The 24,313-nt window shown below is 46.5% G+C and overlaps 1 protein-coding gene across 2 annotated transcripts in view; it reads left to right on the forward strand.

The window, feature by feature from the left end:
* The window catches only part of LOC139057027 (probable serine/threonine-protein kinase DDB_G0280717), a 64,465-nt gene extending 51,559 nt beyond the window's left edge, over positions 1-12,906 (forward strand). For both annotated transcript variants that reach the window (XM_070534828.1, XM_070534830.1), the window contains 3 exons: positions 11,208-11,324; positions 11,950-12,428; positions 12,588-12,906. In XM_070534828.1, coding sequence (XP_070390929.1) covers positions 11,208-11,324; positions 11,950-12,428; positions 12,588-12,713 — 722 coding nt within the window. In that variant the 3' untranslated portion in view covers positions 12,714-12,906. The remainder of the gene's footprint in view (positions 1-11,207; positions 11,325-11,949; positions 12,429-12,587) is intronic.
* Positions 12,907-24,313: the final 11,407 nt, after the last annotated feature.

A 24,313-nucleotide genomic window follows, 5' to 3' on the forward strand; every position in this document is an offset into this window, starting at 1 on the left:
GATAAAGCCCATTGCAATTCGAGTCAAAAGTTTTCAAAGATGAATAAAAAGTGATCCATACAGAACCAAATATTTTCGAATATGAGCTAATTCTTTCAATTGATAGCAAACTGATTGGTACGAGGCCCGAACTTTGTTACAAGTGAGATTCCCTCTCATCAGCTGGAAAGTCAACCTGCACTATCTTGGCATGTTCTCAGCCCGCGCACAACGCCTCAGTGTTTCCTTTCACTGCTTTAAACAGGTTATATTGGTTTGTATTTTAAGCTCAAGCTCCTTAAAAGAAACAGTGGCACACTTCCTTTCACATTCATTTCGCAATGCTTCCGTCCTTTCTGTTCTCGTCCTCTTTCTGCTGCGAGCTCACCCCATGGACCACATGGTCACTAGAACAGTCAAGTCCAATTTTTCGGAGTCTCTAGGGGCCGTGAAAACATCCGAAAACTCGGGCAGTTCGAAAAAATGAATGCATGTTTTTACTGCTCTTAGGGCATTAAATCACCACAAGCACATCCCAAAAAGCTCTGAAGGCCTGCCAGTACATTTATTAGGCATATCGGTCCTCCTACTGGGACAGGAAACGGCGAGTACACGTGTGTATAATTAATACATACTGGGTCCCATCACAATGGCCCTTCCAACAGTATTTAAACTTCACCGCAATATGTCGTGCTTGCTTCACCGCGTAACAGCGCTATTCTGAGGCGAAGTTTTCAAAAACTAGCATAATTTAACGCGTTGTGTCGTCCGCCCTTCGAAGCCATTGACGAGGATTACAAAGCCCGGGTCGGCACCATTGCTAACAGCGGCGTATTGCTAACAGTAGCAAAGGTCAAAGTAGCTAGGCCTAGCGCTTCCGCGACGGTGGCCACGGCTGTCAGCGGATCTGTGTGCGAGAGCGCTGGTTTAAGGTAGTGAGATAATCAAAGTGGCCATGGTGGCTCTGATTAAAGCCGTTTTGGACCTGCGGTCACCCTGAAAAGCCTGGAAAATCGAAAAGTCTGGAAATTCTTCCTTAGAGAAGCACAAATTTTCTGAGTTTTCCCTGAGTATTTGCAAACTATTCAAAATCCCTGAGAATTCACCGGTTTTCCCGGTTGGTAGACACCCTGAATATACCAAGGTATTTACGTACTTTAATGCGAGATATTTCCTGGCCCTGTATTGACACTGTCTGTTCACTGTTTTCATTGAATACTATAACGCCTGATTTTCTAACGCTAAATTTCAGACATAAGTTCTCGCCTTTCTGAAAACATGTATTAGCCAGATGTTACATTTGACTTTGCTTGTTAGCTAGCAGCACAATGTTGTCCACATAAAAGAAACCTGGAAGCTGCGGCTCTGCTAGTGTATCCGCCTGTTTGTATGAGAGATTAAACCCGATATTACTTCCCTCTAGCATCCTTTTCATCCTCACCATGCACCAGTGGCGTAGCCAGAAAGTTCGTTTGAGCTCGGCCTCCTCCTTATAGAATTTGTCGATAGATCAAATAAATGAATAATAACTGCATTCTATTGCCAAAGATGCTGCAAGCTAATTCATGAACCCTACGCACTGTCAAGAGAAGTAAAATATATATTTTTAAAATAAGAGAATATACTCGTATGTCCCAAAGACTGTGCCCGAAGTAATTGATATCAATGCTTTCATATTTCTATTTATGTATTATGTAAAGCAAAAATAACACGAACATTAGAAATATGTCAGTTCGAAAGCAGCAATTCAGTCCATGCTGCTTATGTGACAAATGCCAAGGCCATGAAATGAAGAAGTTGAGGACGAATAGCTTAATGAAACTTTGTCATTCAAGAACCTTCTTTACATTTGTGTACATATGCAATCGTTAGGAAAAATCTCAATGACGCTGTCCTTTGTTCCAATGTATTGCGCAGGAGCATCTGTCACCGGTCGTGTATTGTGAGTAATTGCACCAAAATTATAGTCTCAACAGAGAGCATACATAAAAAGCAGCAATTTTGCGAAATTTATGAGGGCAAGTGAAATCAACGTGAGCCAATGCGAATCTATGACAAACGGTGTATTTATTTAAAGGCAGTCTCCATGAGCATTTAGACATTTGTCCCACTGACTACCGAGTCACGTGATTCTAATCTCGTAAAACTCATTGTGTTGCTGCTTCAAAAATTCTGTAACTGACTCTTTTACGTCATCGTCCGACACGAATCAGGTTCCCTTGAGCTGTTTCTTCAATTGCCCGAAAATGTGAAACTCCCAAGATGACAGGTCTGGGCTGTATGGCGGATGTTGCAGCGTTTCCGACTTGAACTTTGCAACTTTTGTGTTAACCACGTCAGCGACGTGGGGACGGGCATTATCGTTGTGCAAGATGACACCATTCCTCAATTTTTCACGTCGTTTGGTCTTGTTTGCGACACACAGCCGACCCGGCATTTCTCAATGTCGGAAACGATTGATAGTCTCTCCAGGTTTAGCAAATTCGATCAGTAATGGCCCCTGACTATCGAAAAAACAGTCAGCAACACCTTTCCGGCGGAAATCGCGGCCTTTGCTTTCTTTTAGGAGTGGTGAATTTGAACGTTTTCACTAAGTTTTGCCGCCACCGTGTTTCAGGCTCGTAGTAGTGGCACCATGATTCGTTCCCGTTCACAATTGCAGAGAAGAAGTTGGCACCCTGATTGTGATACCGGATCAAATGAGTCAAGGCAGCGCCGAACCTACCCGTCTTGTGGCGGTGGTTTACAATCTTGCGCACCCATTGCGCACACATGAGCCGATAACCTAGATGTTCATGAAGTATGGTGTGAACCGAACCACGACTGATGTTCGCACGCTCTGCCAGTTCGTCGATGCCTACCCTTTGTTCTTGTCTAATGAGCTCATCAACCTTTGCAATTGTGTTGGGGTGATTACATGGTGGCTTTAGCCCGGTCTTGGATCGTCTCTGCAGCGTTCACGTACTTTTTTGAACAGTTTGCGTCAATGCTTCACAGTGACCAATGTAACGCAATGTTCAACTTAAAAGGCACCATACGGCTACTCATTTCTTTTTGGGAAACACCTTCAGCTGTCACAAACCTCACGACTCCCGCTGTTCAAATTTTTGTGCGCCCATTATGTCACGTACCCACGTTGAACCCAGCTTAAGAGAGCATTAAAGAACATTTATCCTCACACTTGCGTGTCAATTTTGTAATGGAGAAATGACAGTCTGCTAAGCTCACGCCTCCCAAATAATAACCCGAACCATTCTTGAGCGGGGTGGTTTGGCTCACTTTCATTTGACTCGCACTCGCACATTAGAAATGCGAAGATACAATGGAACATACAAATGCTAAGATACAGGTTGATAAAGGGCAAAAGAGTGTCGCTGGAAACAAAGTTCACTGAACGTATACACAAAACCTTGTAGCAAGAATGTTGAATATACGTATATTTCTCTAATAAATCTGGGTATTTAAGAAAACGTCACTGTATGTAACGCGTAAAACAAGGCAAACAAACATGTTGCGATATCACAGATCACAGAAGCCTAAGTCCACCCTCCCCTCCCACCACTCACCCTGATAATCGCGCGCGATGAAAGGTGGCGCGCCTCCTCTGCGCTTTTCTCACTTGGTCAGCAGAGAACCATACGCATACCACTCGGTAGCCTACACCGGCGAGACAAGACTTTCCGGAGAGTTCACGCTCAAGCGAACGCGTTGCAATCTATCAAGTACCCACAGTGATGGCGGAGAGCGACCGTTGTTTCTTTTTCTCGCCTGCTAGGCAGAAAGCGCCCAAGACTCTACCAGACGAAAATCCACTCTACCAAAGAAAAACAAACGCTCACCGAAGTGCGCCGTGCCGGGTTTGGGGCAACACGAGAAAAACTCCTGCGCTCTGGCTGTCTCTGGCAGCCCGCGGGTAGCGAGAAGAAGAAAATTGAGGATGCTCAATGTGGCTTCGCGAATAACGGTCAAAGTGGAAAAATAAATAAGAACGTACTTACCTTTGCTAGCTTTAGTGTCTTCACATGGATGCTTTGCTGTAGATGAAAAAAAAATGCTGATATTCATTTCTGTGACATGAATGCACAAATGAAGCACCACAACGCTTCATCTCATTAGACCTCGATGCGTGCTTTGCAAACTTTAGAGTAGTACACTCTACTCAACTAGTCTGATAGTGTGTTGATTTGGCTTGTCTCGTTGTATGGTCGGAAGTACTTTAGAAAAGTCAATGAACATTTGACGTCAAATGTTTATATCAACAGTAAACACACAAAGCTCCGGAATTGAATATATAGAGCACGACTTTGGAAATGTCAATGCACCTTTCGCATGCAATGTTTATAAGAACTTTATACCCATAAAAGTTCGGATTGAAATCCACGCGCTCCGTAGATTCCGCGGCCTCCGCGATATGCCACAACGAGCCCGCTCGCCATCGAAACGCCGTTGAAACTTTGTGCCCGGATGGGGCTCCTTACGTTATGTGACTCACGGTGCATGGGCGTTGCCACGAAATGCAGCCAGTTTTCGCAATCTTCGCGCGGAAACGTCTTGTCGAGCATGAAAAAGATGTTCTAGACAAAATCCAGAATTATTTCCGGCGACGGGCGTTGTTTCTGCCGGCTGGGCGTGACAGCACGAAAACAATTGAAGGGGGGGGGAGGAGGGCTGATGCCCCATAAGCCCCCCCCCCGCCCCCCTCCCGGCTACGCCCCTGCCGTGTGCATCCTAGACAGCAGTGGGGATATAGGGCACCCCTGCCTCAGTCCCTTGTTGATATCAACTTCCTCCTCGCTCCTCATCCCTTCCCATTCAAGGAAAACGGTATTTTCTAGGTAAATCCCTCTCAAAAGCTGCATACAGTCGTCGCCTAATCCTTCCCTTTCCAGAATATCCCACAAGATGTTGCGGTCTACGTTGTCATAGGCTCCTTTAATGTCTAAAAAGGCCACATATAAGAGTCTCCTTTCTAGTCTGTATATTTCAATACACTAGGTAGGGACAAATAAGTTATCATCCAGACGCCTACCTATTCTGAAGCCATTCTGAAGTTCTCCGAAAATACCATTATTCTCTGCCCGTGCTTCCAGCTTTAATTTAATTGCCTGCATTGCTAACCTGTACGTTACAGAAGTAATGGTCGATGGTTGATCTATATGAGTGAATTCTCTCTTTTTCTCCATTACCTTCATAAATTAGATTCACTGGATGGATCTTATGAGCGTCCCCTTTGGAACGGGGCGATGGGTTGCGCCACCATGCACTTGATATTATCCTGCCTAATGTCCTACCTAGGTTAAACGAGAGAAAAAAAAACACTATGAACTTCCATGCAAACCTTGCAATAGTGTAGTCCAAAAGCAGTGCCGTCAACTGTCGGTCAGTGTCCACTACCATCACTGTCACTACCATGGAGGAAGGAAACCCAGGAGAGGCCCTGACGTCACTCTTTGTGAAGTTAAAGTGAAGCCGGAAGTTGGCGTCGCTCATGGCGTTGCTCCGCTTATCGGGCCAGCTCTCCTCTCTCGTTTACATCTCTCGCGAAACCACGCCGCGCTGCGCGCAATTGGCCTGCTCCATGGCCTGCTTGGACGCGCGCGCTCCGCAGCAACACTAAACAATCGCGATGTCTCATTGCATTACCGTTGCCGAATTCGTGTTAAAAGAAGTTCATAATGAACTTCGCAAATGGGCTGCGAGGCCGAATAGGCTGCTTTTACCAGCTTTTATGAAAATCAACATGCCTTATAAGGCCAGCCAGCTGAACTGTTCTGTGCCCAGTTCTTGCGTGCTTTTTTTTTTAAAAGGTCACCGTTGTCGCTGCCTTCTATTTGCTTTTCCCCGCTTGGGCTTCCTGGGGCTCCCAGACAATCTTGCGAGCTAGACGTCTGGCAATACGAAAAAAATGTACGCATTCCCACTGCATTGCAAGAACTCACTGGAGACACGTATGACACACAACCCATTTGCGATCTATTTGGAGTTTATGAGCACAAACACATTTTCGCTTGAGGAATCATCGTGCTTTATTGAACAAACTTCCGGTGGCCACGCATCACTACGAGAGCACGCCGGCGAGGAAGCAGACTGTCATTCTTAACTCCGCGTTTAGATTCATTGAATGCGGCCTGACGTGCCTTCTTACCACGGTAAGTGAACTATCACGGAACAGAAGTTTTGCGATAGACGGCGCACGATGCCGAAGAGTACACGCGTAGAACCGGCCTACATGCGACCATGGAACAGCCGTGTGATGTGTTCGCAGGCATACGTTCTGTGGAGCCTTGCCGACTCTTGCACCGCATCCGCTAACCTTCACTTCCATGCGCTTCTCGCGCGCACAGATAGGATACGCCTGCGGTACGGAGGATTCGTTCCTTAAGTCAAAGCAGCCGTTTCTTTCCCATCTTCGAGGATGAAGCGTCGGCTGGCAGGCGCATGGTGCCGAGGGCAGCAAAATGTGCGTATTCTGCGTAACGCTCTATCAGCAGGTGTATTGAGGTACACCTGTGCCGGTGTGCATGAACCTCAAACGCGCTCTGCTTAAAAGACTTCGTGCTGTCGCGAGTACTGCGAGGAACAAGCAACAGTTAAGCAACGTGAGTTTTCATATGCACAAAAGCAAGTTATTACTGAACACGAACTGTGCATTCATAACGTCCGTTTTACATGCCGCAAATGCACCATGTGCGCTGTCAAAAGCACAGGAATCACTGACCTGCAAGGCATTCATTATAGAGATTCTGAAACGCATGGTTTTCGGCCTGCCATGGCACGTTAGCGTGACTCCCCCGAAGAGGGCAAAATTTCCCGCGGATATAATTCCTTCGTCCGTTGCCATTACCGTGGCACGGTACATTGTGTACAGCGTTGCATGTGCGTTCATTTCACGAACTTTAGTTCCTCCTCTCCCACCTGGCCTCAGCAACATCCGGGAGAGCGTGGTCCAGATAACGCAGCGCAACAAAACACGGAGACCAACGCAAACCTGCCCGCACGGCGCCTTTCCCACGGTACGAGACCTACGGAGCAACAGGTGTGAGCGCGCAGAACCATAACAAAGCCGCCATTGTTGCCCGAAAGTCGTGGCCGCTGCGGCAAAGAAATAAAAAAAAAAGCAAGAAAGAGGAGAACCTACTACGTTATTTCCTCCACACTTTTTTCCTAGCGAGCGGAGGGAGTAGGGCCTCTCCTCAGTTTCCGTCCTCCATGGTCACTACCGTCACTAACGTTACTGTCCTAAAGCAGTGCCGCCACCAGGCGGCCGCGGCTGCTAGGCAGCCCTTTAATCGTAACGTTTCGAAATGAATACCCTAGACGGAAATGTTTGCGCTAGTGTTCACGGGGACTTTCATGAGCGTTGCCTCAACCTACATGGGAATGAATTGAAGTACAGGCTTCGGATTGACTTCTATATTAAGACTAGTGGGGTTTGCTTTCTGCGCAGCAAACGAAGCTATAATAAAATATTTTGGCGTAAAGTATGATTTTATTGCTGCGGTATATTATATAATCCACAATACATTCCATAAAATTTGTAGGCCTTTGAGGTCGAAGCACACCAGGATATGTATTTTTCTGCAGTTTTGTTCCCGGTTTAGCTGCAATGAGTAACTATTTATGTATTTTGGAAACAGAAATAACAACCGTACATGTGCTTACCTAAAAATACTTATCAAATATTTATGAAAATAAAAATGTTGTACTGTGAGAAAAGTGTTGCGCCTTTGAGAGAAATGTTACAAGTGTCGTCTGATACGACGCCTGCTCGATGAGAACACGAGAAAAGTGAACGTTTTTCGCAGATCGTAGGCACATGAGAACTCTAGCTCTTTCGGAAGGCTGCGTTGGCCCCGTTGGCTGTCACGATTTCTGAGTGCCTTTATGAACATTTCCTGAAGTGTTAGCTGGGACGCTTGTGGCCTCCTACTAGTATGCGTCATTATATTTTATGTTGACGTACCGCTTCTTTCGAGGAGGAGAAGGAAAAACTTTATATAAGGCCAGCACTAAGGTCCAGTAAAGTAGAGCGCTTGCTCCGCTAAGGCACGTTATTGATCCGCTGAATCCGAGTGAAGCCAAGCACTCCAGGAAGGAGGGGAATGGTAAGGAAAATAAGGATAGGTAATGGCAGTGTTACAAGAGTACAGAATCTGGCCTGTATCATTTCTTTTGAAGCGTGCTCCAGGAGCTGTTAGGTCGTGGCATTGCACTTGCCCGTTTTGCGAGAGCAGACTACAGCTAGGAAGCAGCAACATTTCCTACCACAAGTAAGTTTGTGTTCTCAAATATCCCGAAACATACATTTCACCTTTCTTTTTGCTCTTTTGAAGTTTGGCAAAGCAGGTAAGCCTACGGCGCCAACCTAACAAACTTAAGAAAGCAAGGTCAAAAGAGCCAGAACACGTTTTTTCGTCGTTTACGATGCCGTCGCTTTCAGGGCTTTTTCCCCACGCGCCGACACTAACATCGGCCCAGCCGCTAGTCCACACGTTATCGCCACTTCGAGCAACAGAACAAAGGCAGATAGCGTTGCGCGACACTGCTCCACGGCGGATTATACCAACCGCATTGGACCGAAACCAAAACTGCCATAAAAACGCCTGCAGACTAGTTAGCCAGTCAACAGAAGACCAATCCGTAGCCTGTACTTCTCGTCATTACCATGACAGTTGAACGATCGCAGGGCGAGATTTCCCTCTAGGTAGAGTAGCGCAAAACGTTATGCCTTTGGTCAACGAGAACTCTGGTGCTGCAGTAGCGTCGGGGAAGCGTGCTAGTCTAGCACCCCGGAGGCCCGGGTTTGATTCCCTCCCAGACCGGACTGCACCTAATTGTTTTTCAAAGCCATTAATTTACTTTGTTTGCAGGAACCTCGCTGAGAAATTTGACGTCATTACGGGCATCTTGCAGCGTGTTGCGCTCTTTGTGATGTCGACAATTTTGGTACTTTCATTCGGTCACGCCGACTAGGCCGATAAATTTTCGCGTAATGGGGCATATAATGCTTTGGCATTGATATGTTTGTAAGTGATGGCTTCCGCTTTACGAGAAGAGATGCGCTGTAGATTTAAGTGAATAACGCCGCCCTCAGTCACTATGGTCGATCTTGTAGAGAAAGGGGTGCTTCTGTTCAGCATTAATGCGTGGGCGATCCCAAGACATGGCATGCATGATCTTGCAGAAACCTGCTCCTGCACCACAGTACGATGAGTGACGCTCCGCGCATTTCGGGGACGAACGCGACCTGTTACTTCTTTTTTAATGCGAAAGCATTATATGCCCCACTACGCGAAATTCCGGCGGCGTCAGCTGCAGCATGACCGAGCGATGGCACAAAACTGGCCGATGCCACAAAGAGTAAAACGTGTTTGAAAGGACGCTTACGCTTTGCTTACAAGAGCGGAATGCCACAGCATTCGAACATCCCTGACTGCTTCGCACGCTATCCAGCAAGTGCAGCTTATATTACGCTACCGTAACGTTTTGCTGGAAACGCTAGCCACGAACGCTATGCACGAAGGCGAGCTTTGTGGTTCTTTTATTGATGCTGTTGCAAGAAAGCGAGTGCGCCGCCCCACTCATAAAGCAGACCTCGATTGGCTGCTGGAAAGAAAGTTTGAGCTTGACTCTCCGCTAAACACGATTATCTTTTCTCATCTATTCAAATTACAACCCCACGCTATCATATCTGCAAGTTGTGCGCAAGTCGTACTTTACGAATTTTCGGGCGCACTTTACTTGGAGAATTCACTTAGTTTAGTAACGCATATGCGCCAGCCGAAGGGCCCGCGTGGCTCGGTATGACTTTGTCGGCTATGGGACGCCGGTGCCGGACTTTCTGCGACATAGGGCGTTAAAGCACGTCAAAATATGCTCGTATTGAGGCCAAATTTTTCAGGAATGTTCCTGTACGCGAAGTAAATTCGTGGCTTTGAAAGTAAAATGGGGCACATTTTAGTCTGTGCGGGAATCGAGCCTGGTCCTCCAGTGTGCGAGACGAGAACGCTTTCTCGTCGCCACGGCGCCTCCACTGTTATGGCTGACAAAAGGCGAGCCGAGTGCGTGCTTCGTTGGGCACGTGATGGTCCAGCAAATGGAGAGAAGGTGGTGCCACGTCACAGGTGTATAAAGTGGGTGTATAAAATAACAGCGTTTTACCAGAGCGACAGTAATGCTTTTGCATTCACACACGTAAGCAGTCTTTATGTTTCTCTGCCAAAATATTTATCGTCAGCTACAAGATACGTGCACTCACATTTCGTGATTGTTGCTACGCGATGCGCCCAGCATGCCGAGCGTCTCAAAGCGCTGGTTTGCGCAACTCAATTCCGTCTTTTCATCCTTGCGTCCGTGATCTAATGGTCAGAGGATCGAACTTCGGGGCCCAGCATTTGAAATCAACCACCGGACGTTTTTATTTATTTCTAATTGGTGACAAGTGACGTCTCTAGTAACTAAATTCGGCCTGAAACATACAAACCGATAAGTGGCAAAAAAAAACACCGCCCTCTCCCCCCCCCCCACCTCAGAGGGCCTGTCGCCTTTAAAATAGCGCTCCTGCGTGTGAGTTTCTCCTCGGTGCAACAAACTGTTAGCGAAGCATTCTTAGTGGTGGCGTCATTTCAAAGAAAACGGAGGAAACGACATGGGCCTTTTCCATGCGGTTCTTCACCGGCCACATAGATTTTGAATTAATAGTGTAGTTATACGTGCCAAAACCACCATTTGTTATCAGGCACGCCGTAGTGTGGCACTCCGTGTTAATTTAGACCATGAGGGCATTTTAGGAGTGCCGCATGCACATAACTTCAAAGGACAGCGGCATGAAATTCAACCAGAAAGCATGCTGCTTGGCTTTTGTGTACATTTTGCCAACGAAGTATGACATAGCAACAGACGCCAGCATATCTATCAGCTATGTCTTGTCCATTAGTACCTATTTCTGTGAAACACGGAACAATTTCCGAATGCTCTTGGTGGTCCTAGTTACAGCGAAACAGTGGAATGTAGGTTTTAGTTGTGCTATGTTCTTCGGCACTCCACTAGCAGTGACGTCAATCCTCGCGATGTATCAGTACTTCCCGCTGACACGCTGACGAAACCTTGGAGCTTGTTTATGTGGATGTATTTCGTCAGTTCATATATTTACGTTAAACACACAATAATATAATCTAGTGCACGTGAAGAATTTCATTGCAATGATCAGTACATGCTCAATCATGCAGTCGCCAAGTGCTTCCTGAGGGGCTACTTTCGAAGAACTGCTTTCGAATTCTACGACCTCGAGTCTGCCGGCACCATACCATACATGGCTCCGGAAATTCTCAAAAGGAGACCTTATGGTACGTTCCGTGCCTTTCAGCGAAAATAGAGTATTGTGCTGTTTCGAAATGAATAATTATTACGCTCACTATTTGTCGGTCGCAAAGCAAGTTACTCCGCATCGTTTCTCTCTCATTTTTCTTTGCAAGCGTAGAAAAGCATAATTTCAGGCTTCACTCTCAAACGCACAAAAGCCTGACGCGTTCAGCGGGAAGCTTTATACGCGGCTATTTCCACAATAGAAACTGTTTGCTTATCCTCAGACGTCCTCCCGTTTACGGTTTGTCGGATAACTCTACGGTAGCAATGATGCTGGTAACGGCATCTTGTGACGCCGCGTCTAGTGACAGTGCCTTATAGACATGTTTACGGGTTCTATTCGTGTTCTTTATGAAACATTCTTTAAAAAGGGATTGTTCTTGCAATTACTGCACTGCCGAAAATTTACGCCAGCAGCGAAAAGGATGCACTTGGTCATTTCAATAATACCTCTGAGTTAGTCTGTTGAGCTCTGCACCACCAGGTGGCGTCACCAACTCGGCCACCCACGCCTCCGGTAACCCCGTAATCCGCAAACGGTAATAAGCTTGCAGAGAAGCCGAAACACTCCAGCATGCGCAGTCAGCGGTCCTTCACTGTGTGCAGGCCGCGCTGCAGACTGGTGGTCGGCGGGCATCGTCATGTACAAGCTCACTACGGGCCGGGTGCCATTCCGAGGAAAGTCGAAGCAGTTGCTCCGTGAACGCATCATCGCGTCGCCGCTAAAGTGGCCACGGCCTGAGGACCATCCGAGCTCGGCGACCACGCCGTCCAAGGATCTGGCGTACCGGTTGCTGAAGAAGAACCCCATGGAACGCCTCGGCTCCCGCAACTACATTGACTTGAAGACGCACATATTTTTCGAACAGTTCAACTGGCAGAGACTGTACACCAAGACTGAATTGTGCAAACTACCAAGCATCGCCGAAATTATGAACAGCGACGCCGAGAAAGACCGCAAGACGGGGGACCCCGACGACAAGCGAAAGCACCAGCAGATCGAGGAGATGACCGACGTCAGCCCCGAAAGCCAAAAGCCATTGCTTTGCTACGCTTCGTCAAGTTTCAAGAAACTCATGCTCAAGGTATGTACATATTCCTAAGCACTCGCAAGTAGGAGATGTTTTCTAAAATAAGATAAATGTTTTTAGAAGGAGGTTGTCCTCAGGTGGCGTGTCACCGTCACTGACGATGACACTGCCCGTCGAAAGGAGATGTAAGGGGGGAATTTTTCGCCAACCCAGGTAAAGTCAAGCAAGAAGCCTATCAAGGTATCCGAAGCTTTCATGGAGTCTAGCGGTGAGAACACCGCTGGCATAGACTATCGTGCGGGCTCTTCGACGTCCACGAGTCGACCCGCAAAGCAGTAAGCGCCCACGCGAAACACCCCAAACGTAGCGAGGAACAGTGGGCGGCGATACTGCCCAGCTCCAGGCCCGATATCCAGGAGGTGATCCTTGGTTGGGCTGAGAGGGTTGCGGAGGACTACCGTGTGCGGCACCCTCCCTCCCTCAATACCTGTAGCCGTTTCCTTCAAAAGCGAAAATAAAGTTTTCACCAACACCCATGTTGTAGCAGCTGCGGTATTGTTATTCATTTCGCACTTATGTAGGAGCGCGTGCGTTCTTTATGACTGACAGTTTTACTGTGTACTACATTAAAGCTGTTGCAGGATTGTCCCCAGGGCCATTCATTCATTCATTCATTCATTCATTCATTCATTCATTCATTCATTCATTCATTCATTCATTCATTCATTCATTCATTAACCCAAGCATGTATTTTTTTTCAGAATACCCCAGAAGAGGTATTCCAAAAACAAGAAAGGGGCTGACAGATCGAATAGCACACTTTTTGTAAACAGGGATGAAGTACCTCAGACAGGCTGGCCAACGTTTCGATAGGTGGACCTATCTTCGTCAAAGGCGGCCTCGTCATCCTCGGCGTGTTAGTTTTAAAGGGTTAGTGCAGTGACGTCACGTGCGGGTGTTGTCGCTGGCGGCTGGTTTTAAAGAGAGAGATTACAAGAGGGAACAGGCGCTGTCGTCCGACGTCTGTGAGCCTCATTCTCAAGACGAGGGGACAAGAGCGTGAGAGTGGGCACGCGAGGAGGAAAGAAAAGAAATAGAAGCAGAAAATAAGGGAAAAAAGGGAAAAAAGGAGGGGGGAGCCAGGGCCGTACCAAGACACAACAAGGGGGGGGTGAATGAAAAAGAAAGAGAAAAATCAAATCTTTAAGAAATACGGGGGCTTGGGAGCGTGTTGGGGATGCGAAAGGTTAGGAGGTATTCAGGGGGAGTCGTTGGCGGCATGTTTTTGAGGCATTAGAACGGCCGGTCAAGCAATAGGTCGACTAATTTTGAAATAGTTAAGGTGGCGACGAGGAGTCTGCGGTGCAATGTGTGGGGTGACTGAAAGGCAGCGGCATGGTCTTTCAAGGGGCACTGCCCCACGCGCTTAACGTAGGTGTCGTTACGGCGGCATCCAGAAGGTGATACTCTGGGTTGAGGCGCCGAATAAGGCATATTGACTTCGGAATGTGTTGTCGAGGGGGTTTCAAAAAAGACTAAACAAACAGCTTACATCGCTGCAACCAAACTTGATCGAGCCGAGGTCCTCAAGCCCCGCCCGAGGATCACAAGAACAACAACGCCTCTTCTTACTACTAAATTCTCAAACGCACTCCCAAACGTGAATAACACCCTATGTAAATACTCCCCGATTCTCACCAGCAACCAGAAACTTAAGAAGATTTTTCCCGACCCTCCCAGAGTGGCCTACAGACGCAACACTAATTTTAAAGATGTTCTTGTGCACGCCAAACTACAGAAAAAGAAGAAGTTGGGAACCAATCCCTGTGGTCGCCCCAGGTGCTCTACATGCAAACACATTCAATCCACTACTACAATAAAAAGTACAGCGTCGAATTACACACACAAGGTAACTTCGGCTTTCACCTGCACATCAAGCAATGTAGTCTACTGTCTAGAATGCGCCGCTTGTAGCAAACAATACATAGGTGAGACCGGACAACAAATCAATACAAGACTCAATGGTCACCGCGCGGACACAAAACACAATTTACCCAAAGCAGTAGCCAGCCACTTTAATGAACATGGACATATGTTTGACAAAGCAAGGCTCTATATACTACAAACAAATTTCCGTTCCCCTAGCGAAAGGAAGTACACGGAATCATACCTCATACACAAGTTTAATTGCCTACACCCGACAGGAATTAATTTGGCACGCGGCAACTTAGAATCTTTAAAAGCTGTAACTTAAATCTGAAACTCTCATATCATCAACCAATACACAAAACACATTAGGCCACCAGCCAACTTTGATTCTTAACCTCACCTACTCTTCCATTTCGGAAGGAAAAAAAGAAAAAATTTTTCCTGCCTACTACTCAATTTAGTGTACTCTTTCAGGATTTTACGTCTATACCAACTGTACGATCCCCTTCTTCCATGTACACTTGCCCCCGCCCGCTTCTGCACGCGTCACCCTCCTGTTTGCTATACCGATTTCGCCCCCCCCCTTCCCCCTGCCCCCCTTTTTTAGTCTTTTTTTTTTAAACCCCCTCGACAACACATTCCGAAGTCAATATGCCTTTTTCGGCGCCTCAACCCAGAGTATCACCTTCTGGATGCCGCCGTAACGACACCTACGTTAAGCGCGTGGGGCAGTGCCCCTTGAAAGACCATGCCGCTGCCTTTCAGTCACCCCACACATTGCACCGCAGACTCCTCGTCGCCACCTTAACTATTTCAAAATTACTCGACCTATTGCTTGACCGGCCGTTCTAATGCCTCAAAAACATGCCGCCAACGACTCCCCCTGAATACCTCCTAACCTTTCGCATCCCCAACACGCTCCCAAGCCCCCGTATTTCTTAAAGATTTCATTTTTCTCTTTCTTTTTCTTTCACCCCCCCCCTTGTTGTGTCTTGGTACGGCCCTGGCTCCCCCCTCCTTTTTTCCCCTTTTTTTCCCTTTTTTCTGCTTCTATTTCTTTTCTTTCCTCCCCGCGTGCCCACTCTCACGCTCTTGTCCCCTCGTCTTGAGAATGAGGCTCACAGACGTCCGGCGACAGCGCCTGTTCCCTCTTGTAATCTCTCTCTTTAAAACCAGCCGCCAGCGACAACACCCGCATGTGACGTCACTGCACTAACCCTTTAAAACTAACACGCCGAGGATGACGAGGCCGCCTTTGACGAAGATAGGTCCACCTATCGAAACGTTGGCCAGCCTGTCTGAGGTACTTCATCCCTGTTTACAAAATTTTATACCCCAGAAGGGGTATTGTAAGGAGTGAGTTTGTACTGAAGGTATAACTGCCACAATGACCCAGTGTGAAAGATTACTTGTTATACTTTGCATGATGCCTGTGGGCAGACGATAGGAGCGATGCTGTGACAAAGATCTTTGCTGTCTTTTCCTGCTCTAAGAAAAAATTTAAGCCAAAAATGTTTTGATTGCGTGGACGTGTACGAGTAACTTGTAGAGCATGGCCAGAGCGATGACCTATGTGAGCTGCAGTAATAATGGAAGGCACGCTATTAAGAGATTCAGATGAAAGCGTCAAAGACATAACGGTAAGACAGCAACGGATAAACAGCTTCATTTGTATTGTCATAGACATGCCGATGCTGTGCACATTAAGAGAAACAAATTATAGGAGCCTGAAGTACGGAAAGTGCTTATGGCATAGAGGCTTGTGCTAGATCTCCCCGCGTTGCTAAAGGCCCCGTTTCACATCACTAATTAATACATGGAGACGACCTTAACCCATAAATCGTTCGTGGCAGGCATGGAAGGTAAAGTCAGCATGGGCGTCGAGAAGATGGATCTGATGCTTTATCGAAAGAACAATTGAGTTCTTCAAGTTCCCAGACTTCGGTTTCTCCCTGCGAAATGTCAAGGGAGACAAAGCGAGTTTCACACACGTCGACGTAAGTTTCAGCCTGCCTGATAGCCCGCGTTCCATTCTGGCGCGGCAGCTCATTTTAATCGGCCTCAACTGCACCTTCTCAGGCGTGCCGCACCTCAACGCGTGCGCTATCATTGCCTGTACAGACTACGTTAAAGAAAGAAAGATAAAAAAAGAGAAATCAAGGCACCCAGTGTGTCATATCAAAGCGTCAAGATTATTCCATAGTGACGTTGCTGTCTTGAATGTTTATATCTCGGGCAGTGGAACGCGGCGCAGCGATGCATGAAACTGATAAGAAACACTAGGGGTGCGATCGGAGATGGTTGTTCGGCGCGTTCGTTCGGTTACCGGCGCGCGCGATTGGCCTACACCGCAACGACGTCGCTAGCCGCGGGCCGCGGCCCCGTTTTTGGTGACGTCAAAATGACGACACGCTCCTGTCAATCATCCGCCCACCGAGCGTTTCGTCCGAACGCGACGGGAGTTGAGAAGTTTGGAGCGATCATCGCTCGTTACGAGACCGGCTTGGCATGGCGCGTCTGATGGATTGGATTAGACCCAAAGGCGGCTTCGGCAGCTGACTAGCACGTTCGGATCCAATCCATAGTTTATTTCAAGAAAAATGGCGCTTGCCTTAGAACTTCGGTTGTTGCGCTGGCGTTGCTTGAGGAGGAAGGAGAGCGGGTGGAGGTGCGAAATGCGTTTGAAGAGATGACAGAAGGCGAATTCCGGCGTCGTTTTCGTTTCTCAAAAGAAACGGTGCGTTGGTTATGCGGTGAACTCGACCGCATCATCGGGTGCCAGCGAGCCAGTGGAATTTCTACTGAGCGGAAGGTGTTGTGCGCACAGAGGTTTTTTCGCAACGGGAAGCTTCCAGCGGGGCGTCGGCAGTGAAGAATTCATCGGCCTGCCGCAGTCGTCCGTCAGCGACACTACCCACGAAGTGGCAAACACCGTAACTGTCGTTGGCGGGCAAAAGTGGTGGGTGGACTTCCCCTAGACGACAGCCGCGAAGGCCAGGGCAAAGGCGGCATTTGCGCGGCTCGGACTGATCCCCGGTGTCCTCGGCTGCGTCGACGGCACACCTATCGCCATACAGCAGCCCCAAGGCCTGAGCTTCGGGGATACACAGAGCTATATGTCGAGGAAGGGTTTCTACACCATGAACACCGTGATCGTAAGTATTATTTTTGCATTGTATCCTTGGTGATATTTTTTTTGTTCGTTTGTGTCGCAGTAATATTCCATTCACTCGGACTGTTGCAACAGAATCTAATAGGAGCGGTATTCTGGATCTATCCACAACGGGAATTGATTCCTTTTGAGGGTACATCGTGATGGAACAGTGATGAAATCTTGCGGTGCGTAACACACTGCGGCTCAGCGGTCTCCACAGCGCATGAAATTGACGTTGCTCGATCGCGGAGTATTCCCGAAGCTTGATTCACGATTTCGATGGATTCAAAACGCCGCCATCAAATATTGACACTCCATCGATTATTGTAAAATAGCAAACATTCGTCCATAAATTTCCTTATTTTCCATTTGCCCACATTCGCCATAAAGTTTTTGTTTAATGTCAAGGCAGAATGGCTTGAATGGCTTGCACTTCAAAGTTATTGAAAAAAATTTCTTGGCTACATCCATTTGCATCCTATCTCTTTTTGAGATATATCTGCAGTGCACAGAAGTAGTATCCACGATTACCAATAGATAACACGCTGCAATTTCTGGATCTGAGGCTACGTTTTTTGCAAAATCATTTGTGCTTGATGTATAAGCCCCGTTTTGTGAAACCTTTGCTGCCGTGCTGTTCGGGAAACACCGAGTTGGTGAAGAATAGTGTTCCCGTCTCTTGCTTCCGTTCCGCGATAACAATGTCTTGTCGGCACAGCTTGCTGGAAGGGTCTAAGGATCAAGTCAGCAGGCTAACCGTGGCTGGTTATCCCGAACACACAAGCAGAGCTCGTGTGCTCGGGATGGTTAACTAGTTAAATGGCGAAAACACGGAGGAGCACTCGATGGAAATGGCAGTGATGGCAAAAGGTCAGTAGTTCTTCCTGATGTGGAGAGGATTGTACATGGCCTCAAAATTGTGGTGAACCGGTATGGAGTTAGAGTCCAAAGAAATTATCCAGTCTGTGCTAGGCAGCGCACTCGAGCACACAAATGTCACATTTCGTTACGCACAGTGCGCGCAAAATAAAGACTAGACACAAATTCGTGCCGTGTCGCAAAAATGTCGTGTGCGAGATTCCCCTCTCATGCGGATCTTGTTACATTGGCCAAACGGGCCAGTGTTAAAAAAAATGTTGATAGAACATTCTTCCCAGATAAAAAACGCAGGGCCATCACATTTGGCAACCCATTGCACAGATAGCGGTTTCAAGCCCACTTCTGACTGAACGCGCGTATTCTGGAGAAATAAAAATGAAAAGGTCCATCTCATTTCAGAGGCCTACCTCATCAGTCCATGTGGTGACAGGTGCGTTAGCAAGGCCTAACTTGCGCTACACAACAAAGAAAGAAGAAAGTTTTTTGATTTATCTAACCATTAAAAAATCCCACTATCTTGTGTTACCGGTCTTCTGTCTTGTTTCGCTCTTTGGTTGAGTGTAAGGGATGGTGTACGGGGTGACGCACGCGTGACTTTCTAGTTATATCACGTTCGTAAGCAATAAACATTTGGTCGTGAGTCAGCGCCCGTGTTACGTCTTTTTTCTTTGTCCCTGTTTATTCGTTCGCGCCGTAAGTAATAATGTAGAAACCCTGTGCCATCGTGAGTACCCTATGCCCGACATTCAAATAAGCGCTACACAGCCTCTACTGCCTCTAATAAAGCCTAATGTTCGTTTCCTCATTCCGACGACATAACTTTCTACATGTGCCATTTTTCTTTCACAGTGCGTACCCGAAGATTATAATGGAGCCTACAGAATGAAACATGAAACCATGCGCAAGTGTCATTTCTAGAAAAAGTGTACTATTTTCAAATACTGTCAGTGCAGTGATGTAATCCATCAAGCGACTGTACAGTTAAGTATTCCGTGCCACAAATTTCAAGTTTCCGATAGTCTGTAGCCCTGCAGGAAAAAGAGCACCATCGATAGAAACGTATAGCGATATTGTGCACACGCGTACAAAAGATTGTTATTTATTAACTTATATATTTGTAATATGCACAAAATTCTACATAGCGAAGTAAATACATCACATTGCAAGATAATTTGAGCGCTTGGATGGGGAAAGCGTTTGGAATTTGAGTTTTAATAATTGATTATTTAATTAATTTGCATGTTAACATATGGTCACGCTAAATCTTTGTGCTTCCTACATATACGATGCAGTGAATCCGCAATAAGTTTCTCTAGCGGCATTGAAGTTTCAAAAGTAACCAGTGTTCATGAAGAAGTCAGCAAAAGCTTGGGAGCCATTGACACCGAACTCCACAAAGCTAAGCTGTGTTTCAACATATTTAGTGTATATTTGCACATTGTTCTTTCCAAATGCACTTATTCTTTATTTCCCAGGTAGCACCGAAAGATTAGAAACATAATGCTGTATTATTTATTGAGAAGGTTAAAAAACTCTCATCATGATTTTCAAATGTTGTGTAATGTCACAATGAAACGATGATCTTAAAACGTTCTTAAAAAGCCATAGATCTATAAAACACTCACCTGGTTCAACAAGTTCCTTTTTGCAAGCAGACTTTTTTTAAAATCGCGGCAATCATATATTGCTATTCAGTCAGTTTAGCTGGTGCACGGGAAGAGGGGGACATTACTTGCACGATCAATCACAATGTCGAGTTAGATAATATTCAGTAATGAACTTTTAATTATTAATTTCAGGGCACATGTAGAAATTGCTAAACTGAAGACAAGCAGCATAAATAAGCCATGTATGCCTAATAAAAATCCTAGGACTGGCATCGCATTTAAGAAATTCACCCTTAAAAGTTCTATGAAATGCGTTGTTGTTCCAGGTAAAAGATGCACAGTCAGGCCTGAACACTGCACAACAACAATGCACAACGTCAATGCACAACGTCAATGCACAACGTCAATGCATAGCATCAATGCACAGCCATCAATGCGTGAACATAATGCACAATATCTGGGTGGCAGCTCCGAAAGTACATTGTGCATGTGATGCAGATGTGAAAGTGTGACACGGAGGCTTTTGTGTTAAGCTTCATGTCGCACCACATTAAAACGTTACCAACTATTGTGTGAGTAAAGGGTTCTTTACCGTTCGAAGACCAAGAACATGGCTTGTGAGCGATCGTGCGCTTTCCTAGAGGGCACGTATCTAGCGTGGTCAATGTAGGCAGGATGGTTGCACGTCGTTCGCCATGAACTAAGATCTCAACAGGCATTACTATTTCGTCCTTCTAATTTCAGAAATTTAGCGTAGAAATATATCATGTGCTGCCTAAGTGTGGGGAAGGTAAGATACCTATACTAATGGGTGAAACGGGGGAATGGCCAGAAACAAATAAGCACAGTTTGAGGTCTAGAGCATCAAATAGATATAAAATCAAACATGCACATTGATGTCAAAATTACTGACCCAACAACATGCCAACTGGTTACTTCGTTATTTGGTCAGATTGCTTAATGCGGAGATTTCTACAAGTTAGCCGCACGAAGAGGCTGTAGATACCCACCTGTGCTTATCCCAATATGTTGGAATGCCGTTAGGTATTTCTAGTGCACCTGCAGTGTTTCAGGTTTTTATGGATAAGCTGCTGAAGGGAATAGCCGGAGTGGTTTGTTATCGCGACGATGGGCTCATTATAGGTGTCGACTACTGGTACGGATGGAAGCAGTCCTGCAGCGCTTCAAGAAGCATGGGGTCAAAGCAAGGCCAGGAAAGTGTTCGTTCCTTCTGAAGCCTGTAAGCTATCTTGGTCACTTAATTGAAGAAACAGACGTGCATCCCTGCGTTCAAAAAATGGAAGCAATCAGAAATGTTCCAACACCAAAAAATCGCTTTGAACTCAAGGCCTACCTTGGCGTGATGAACAGGTCATTTGAGCTCAAGCATTTCTGCAAACTGCCTCAGATGACCAAGCCATTGTTGTAATCTACAGAAACAGAAAACATACTTCGAGAAAGCAAGCAACTGCTGACATAAGACGCCGTACTAACTTGTTACGACCAAAAAAACCGCAAAGTCTAATTTGCGATGCATCTATGTATCTGGTTGCAGTGGTCGTATTTCACGTTATTCACCATGAGGAGAAAGAAGCCCATAGCGTACGCATCGTGCACCTTCAGCAATACCGAGAACGGTCATGCGCACATCGATAAGGAAGCATTGGCGGTTGCACCGCCGTTCCGCCAAATGCTTTTATGGGCTTGATTTCATCATGTTCTTTTTTTCATCCTGCTCTTTTTTTTTTTGGCCAGAAAAAGCCAATTTCACAGATGGCCGCCGCGTACAAGCGACATTAGTTGCTGTTGTTGCCTCCTTATGGAAAAAATGGATCTACAAAAATGATGTGCAACCCGCCGTGGTTGCTCAGTCGCTATGGTGTTGGGCTGCTGAGCACGAGGTCGCAGGATCGAATCCCGGGCACGGCGGCCGCATTTCGATGGGGGCGAAATGCGAAAACACACCCGTGTACTTAGATTTAGGTGCCCGTTAAAGAATCCCAGGTGGTCGAAATTTCCGGAGTCCTCCACTACGGCGTGCCCCATAATCAGAAAGTGGTTTTGGCACATAAAACCCCATAATTACATTAAATGATGTGCAGGCTGCGAACGCAGACGCGCTATCGCGATTACCGCTTCCAAACGAAGCAAAGTGACTGCGTATTGTTTTTACAGCGAAGCTGTATATGGTTAGGGTTCGACGTATTTTTCGTGTTTGTGCGTCAGCAAGAAAAATATGAGCTTGGGTCCATCCCGGAGATTCTGCAATACCGGATCGACCTGCGGCGGAGGCGAAACAGGTTTCAAGAACTCCGCCCCTAATAATTATAATAACAACAAATAATAAATGAAATAAATAAACTATTATGTGTTGTTTTACGTCGATGGCTTTACTGGGATCGTTTAAGAACAGCACATGGACTCACAAGCAGGAGGCGTTGCCCTATACGCAAAGGACAAAACGTGTGTGCAACCATGCACCCTTGACTCGCAAGATGACAATGCCACCGACTGTGGGGATGTCTGTGTCGTACAAATAAAAGACGGAATTGTGATATCCACTGGGTATTTGTCACCAGGCGCACCCAAGTGTCCTATCGGGAAGTTCACGACTACGCACTTTGCATGGGTTAGCCACGATAACACTACTACTGTGATCATCGTTGGAGATTTCAATGTGGATATTTCAAAGCCAGACAAGAAATGGTTCGGTCAGTTTGGGCTAGAAGAGTTTGGTTGGAAGTGCCGCACCGATACAAGTAACTCAACTACTCAATCATGGTTGTGTATAGATTTAACTTTGAAGAAGATTCTGTCTAAGGTTGTAACCAAGCCAATAGGTGTATGTGATAGCAATCACAAAGCTATCATCACTATCATTACCAAATTATGAAAAATGCATTCATGTATCCTTGTCTACCCGGTGTGATATGTTGCAGCTTCGCTGGTGATCCACCTTGACAGTGTGTAATAGCTCCTCAATTTTTTTTTCTGCTGTAGAAGCGGCACTATAGTCTGAAGACAATATTCGTACGGAAAGGGAGATCTACCACAACTCGTTTTAGGTGAGACCTTTCATTTTGAATGGCTGGCATGAATGGCTTCGCTGACGATGACATAACGCCATATTTTGTTCACAAAAGCGAGCTGTCAGTCCACACAGCTTCTGTTACGTGGGGCACCTAAGTAATAATTGCCAAGTCCCTAGAGCGGATGGCGCTACGGTTTTGGCACGAGGGACACCTGAGTACCACACGCATGGAAATGCTATCAGCGAGTCACGTGTGGTGGCCAAAGTTGAACGAACTTATTGGGGTGACGGTAAAACGCTTTCCAACTTGCCAAGGACAGGGAAACAGAGGACGCCAAGGACAGGGAAAAAAAAAGACATGCAGGGAGTTTGGTTCGGGAGACACTATTCGTGTACAAGGAATCCAACACGACGGCGCACGTTAGTTACAAGGAATGATTGTTCGGCGAGTCAGCGCGGCAACATACTTATTCGTGGTAAGGCCAGGAACGATTCATGCATGCAGACCGCATTGCTGCTGTTCCATTACCTCTACCCAGAAGCCATACGCATGCCTCAAGCAACCCCTGCGCAGCCCGATTCAGCAGCGCTGAAGGGATGGAGGAAAGCAACACCGAGGTCCAGGAACCCACACATGAAGATACGCCTACAGCTGACTCACTATCACGCCGCCGTGCGAGCATACGGTGCCAGCCAGAAAGATATGACTATTAAACAAAATACAGGGGTGTAGCATAGCCATGGCGCGCTCGCAGCAACGCCAGACCAGTGAAGCATCAGCGTAGACAGTAGAACAAAATAAACCGTTATTCAAAGGTGTAGAGCGTACTTATAAGTATCTGAGTGGCAGGAAGATAGGAAGGAGCACGCGTTAGTAGTGTTAGTCCGAACTCTGAAGGATCGCCAGATGAGGCGATAAAAGGTGCGCGCACTACGAAAACATGTGAAGTTGCAACAAGGGGGAAAGAGCGTTGTCGCCAATAAAGAGCAAAAATCACCGTTCTTTTTAATTAGTTTCTTTAGGGTAGATATTGCAATTTACCAATTGTAGCAGGTGAGTATGCAAGACCTATGCACTTGAAATTAATGTCCAGGAAGAAACCAGCTTAGAGATATTATTTCGCCAAAGTGTGCGACGAAATACATTGGTGTTTCATTTACTTATGTGCTTCTACGCACAAAAGAGCGTATTTAAAGAAGGTAAGTGAAACAACACTGCGTTCTTACGGTGAGTTTGATGCGCATAGCTCCAAAGTAATGTCATTTTGGATATTCATTCCAAGTGGTTACACCTCGCAAACTCATCGGAAACAATTCTTAAATTGCCATATGTACCGTA

Source organism: Dermacentor albipictus, chromosome 3 (genome assembly GCF_038994185.2).
Source record: "Dermacentor albipictus isolate Rhodes 1998 colony chromosome 3, USDA_Dalb.pri_finalv2, whole genome shotgun sequence".
Taxonomy (NCBI): Eukaryota; Metazoa; Arthropoda; class Arachnida; order Ixodida; family Ixodidae; genus Dermacentor; species Dermacentor albipictus.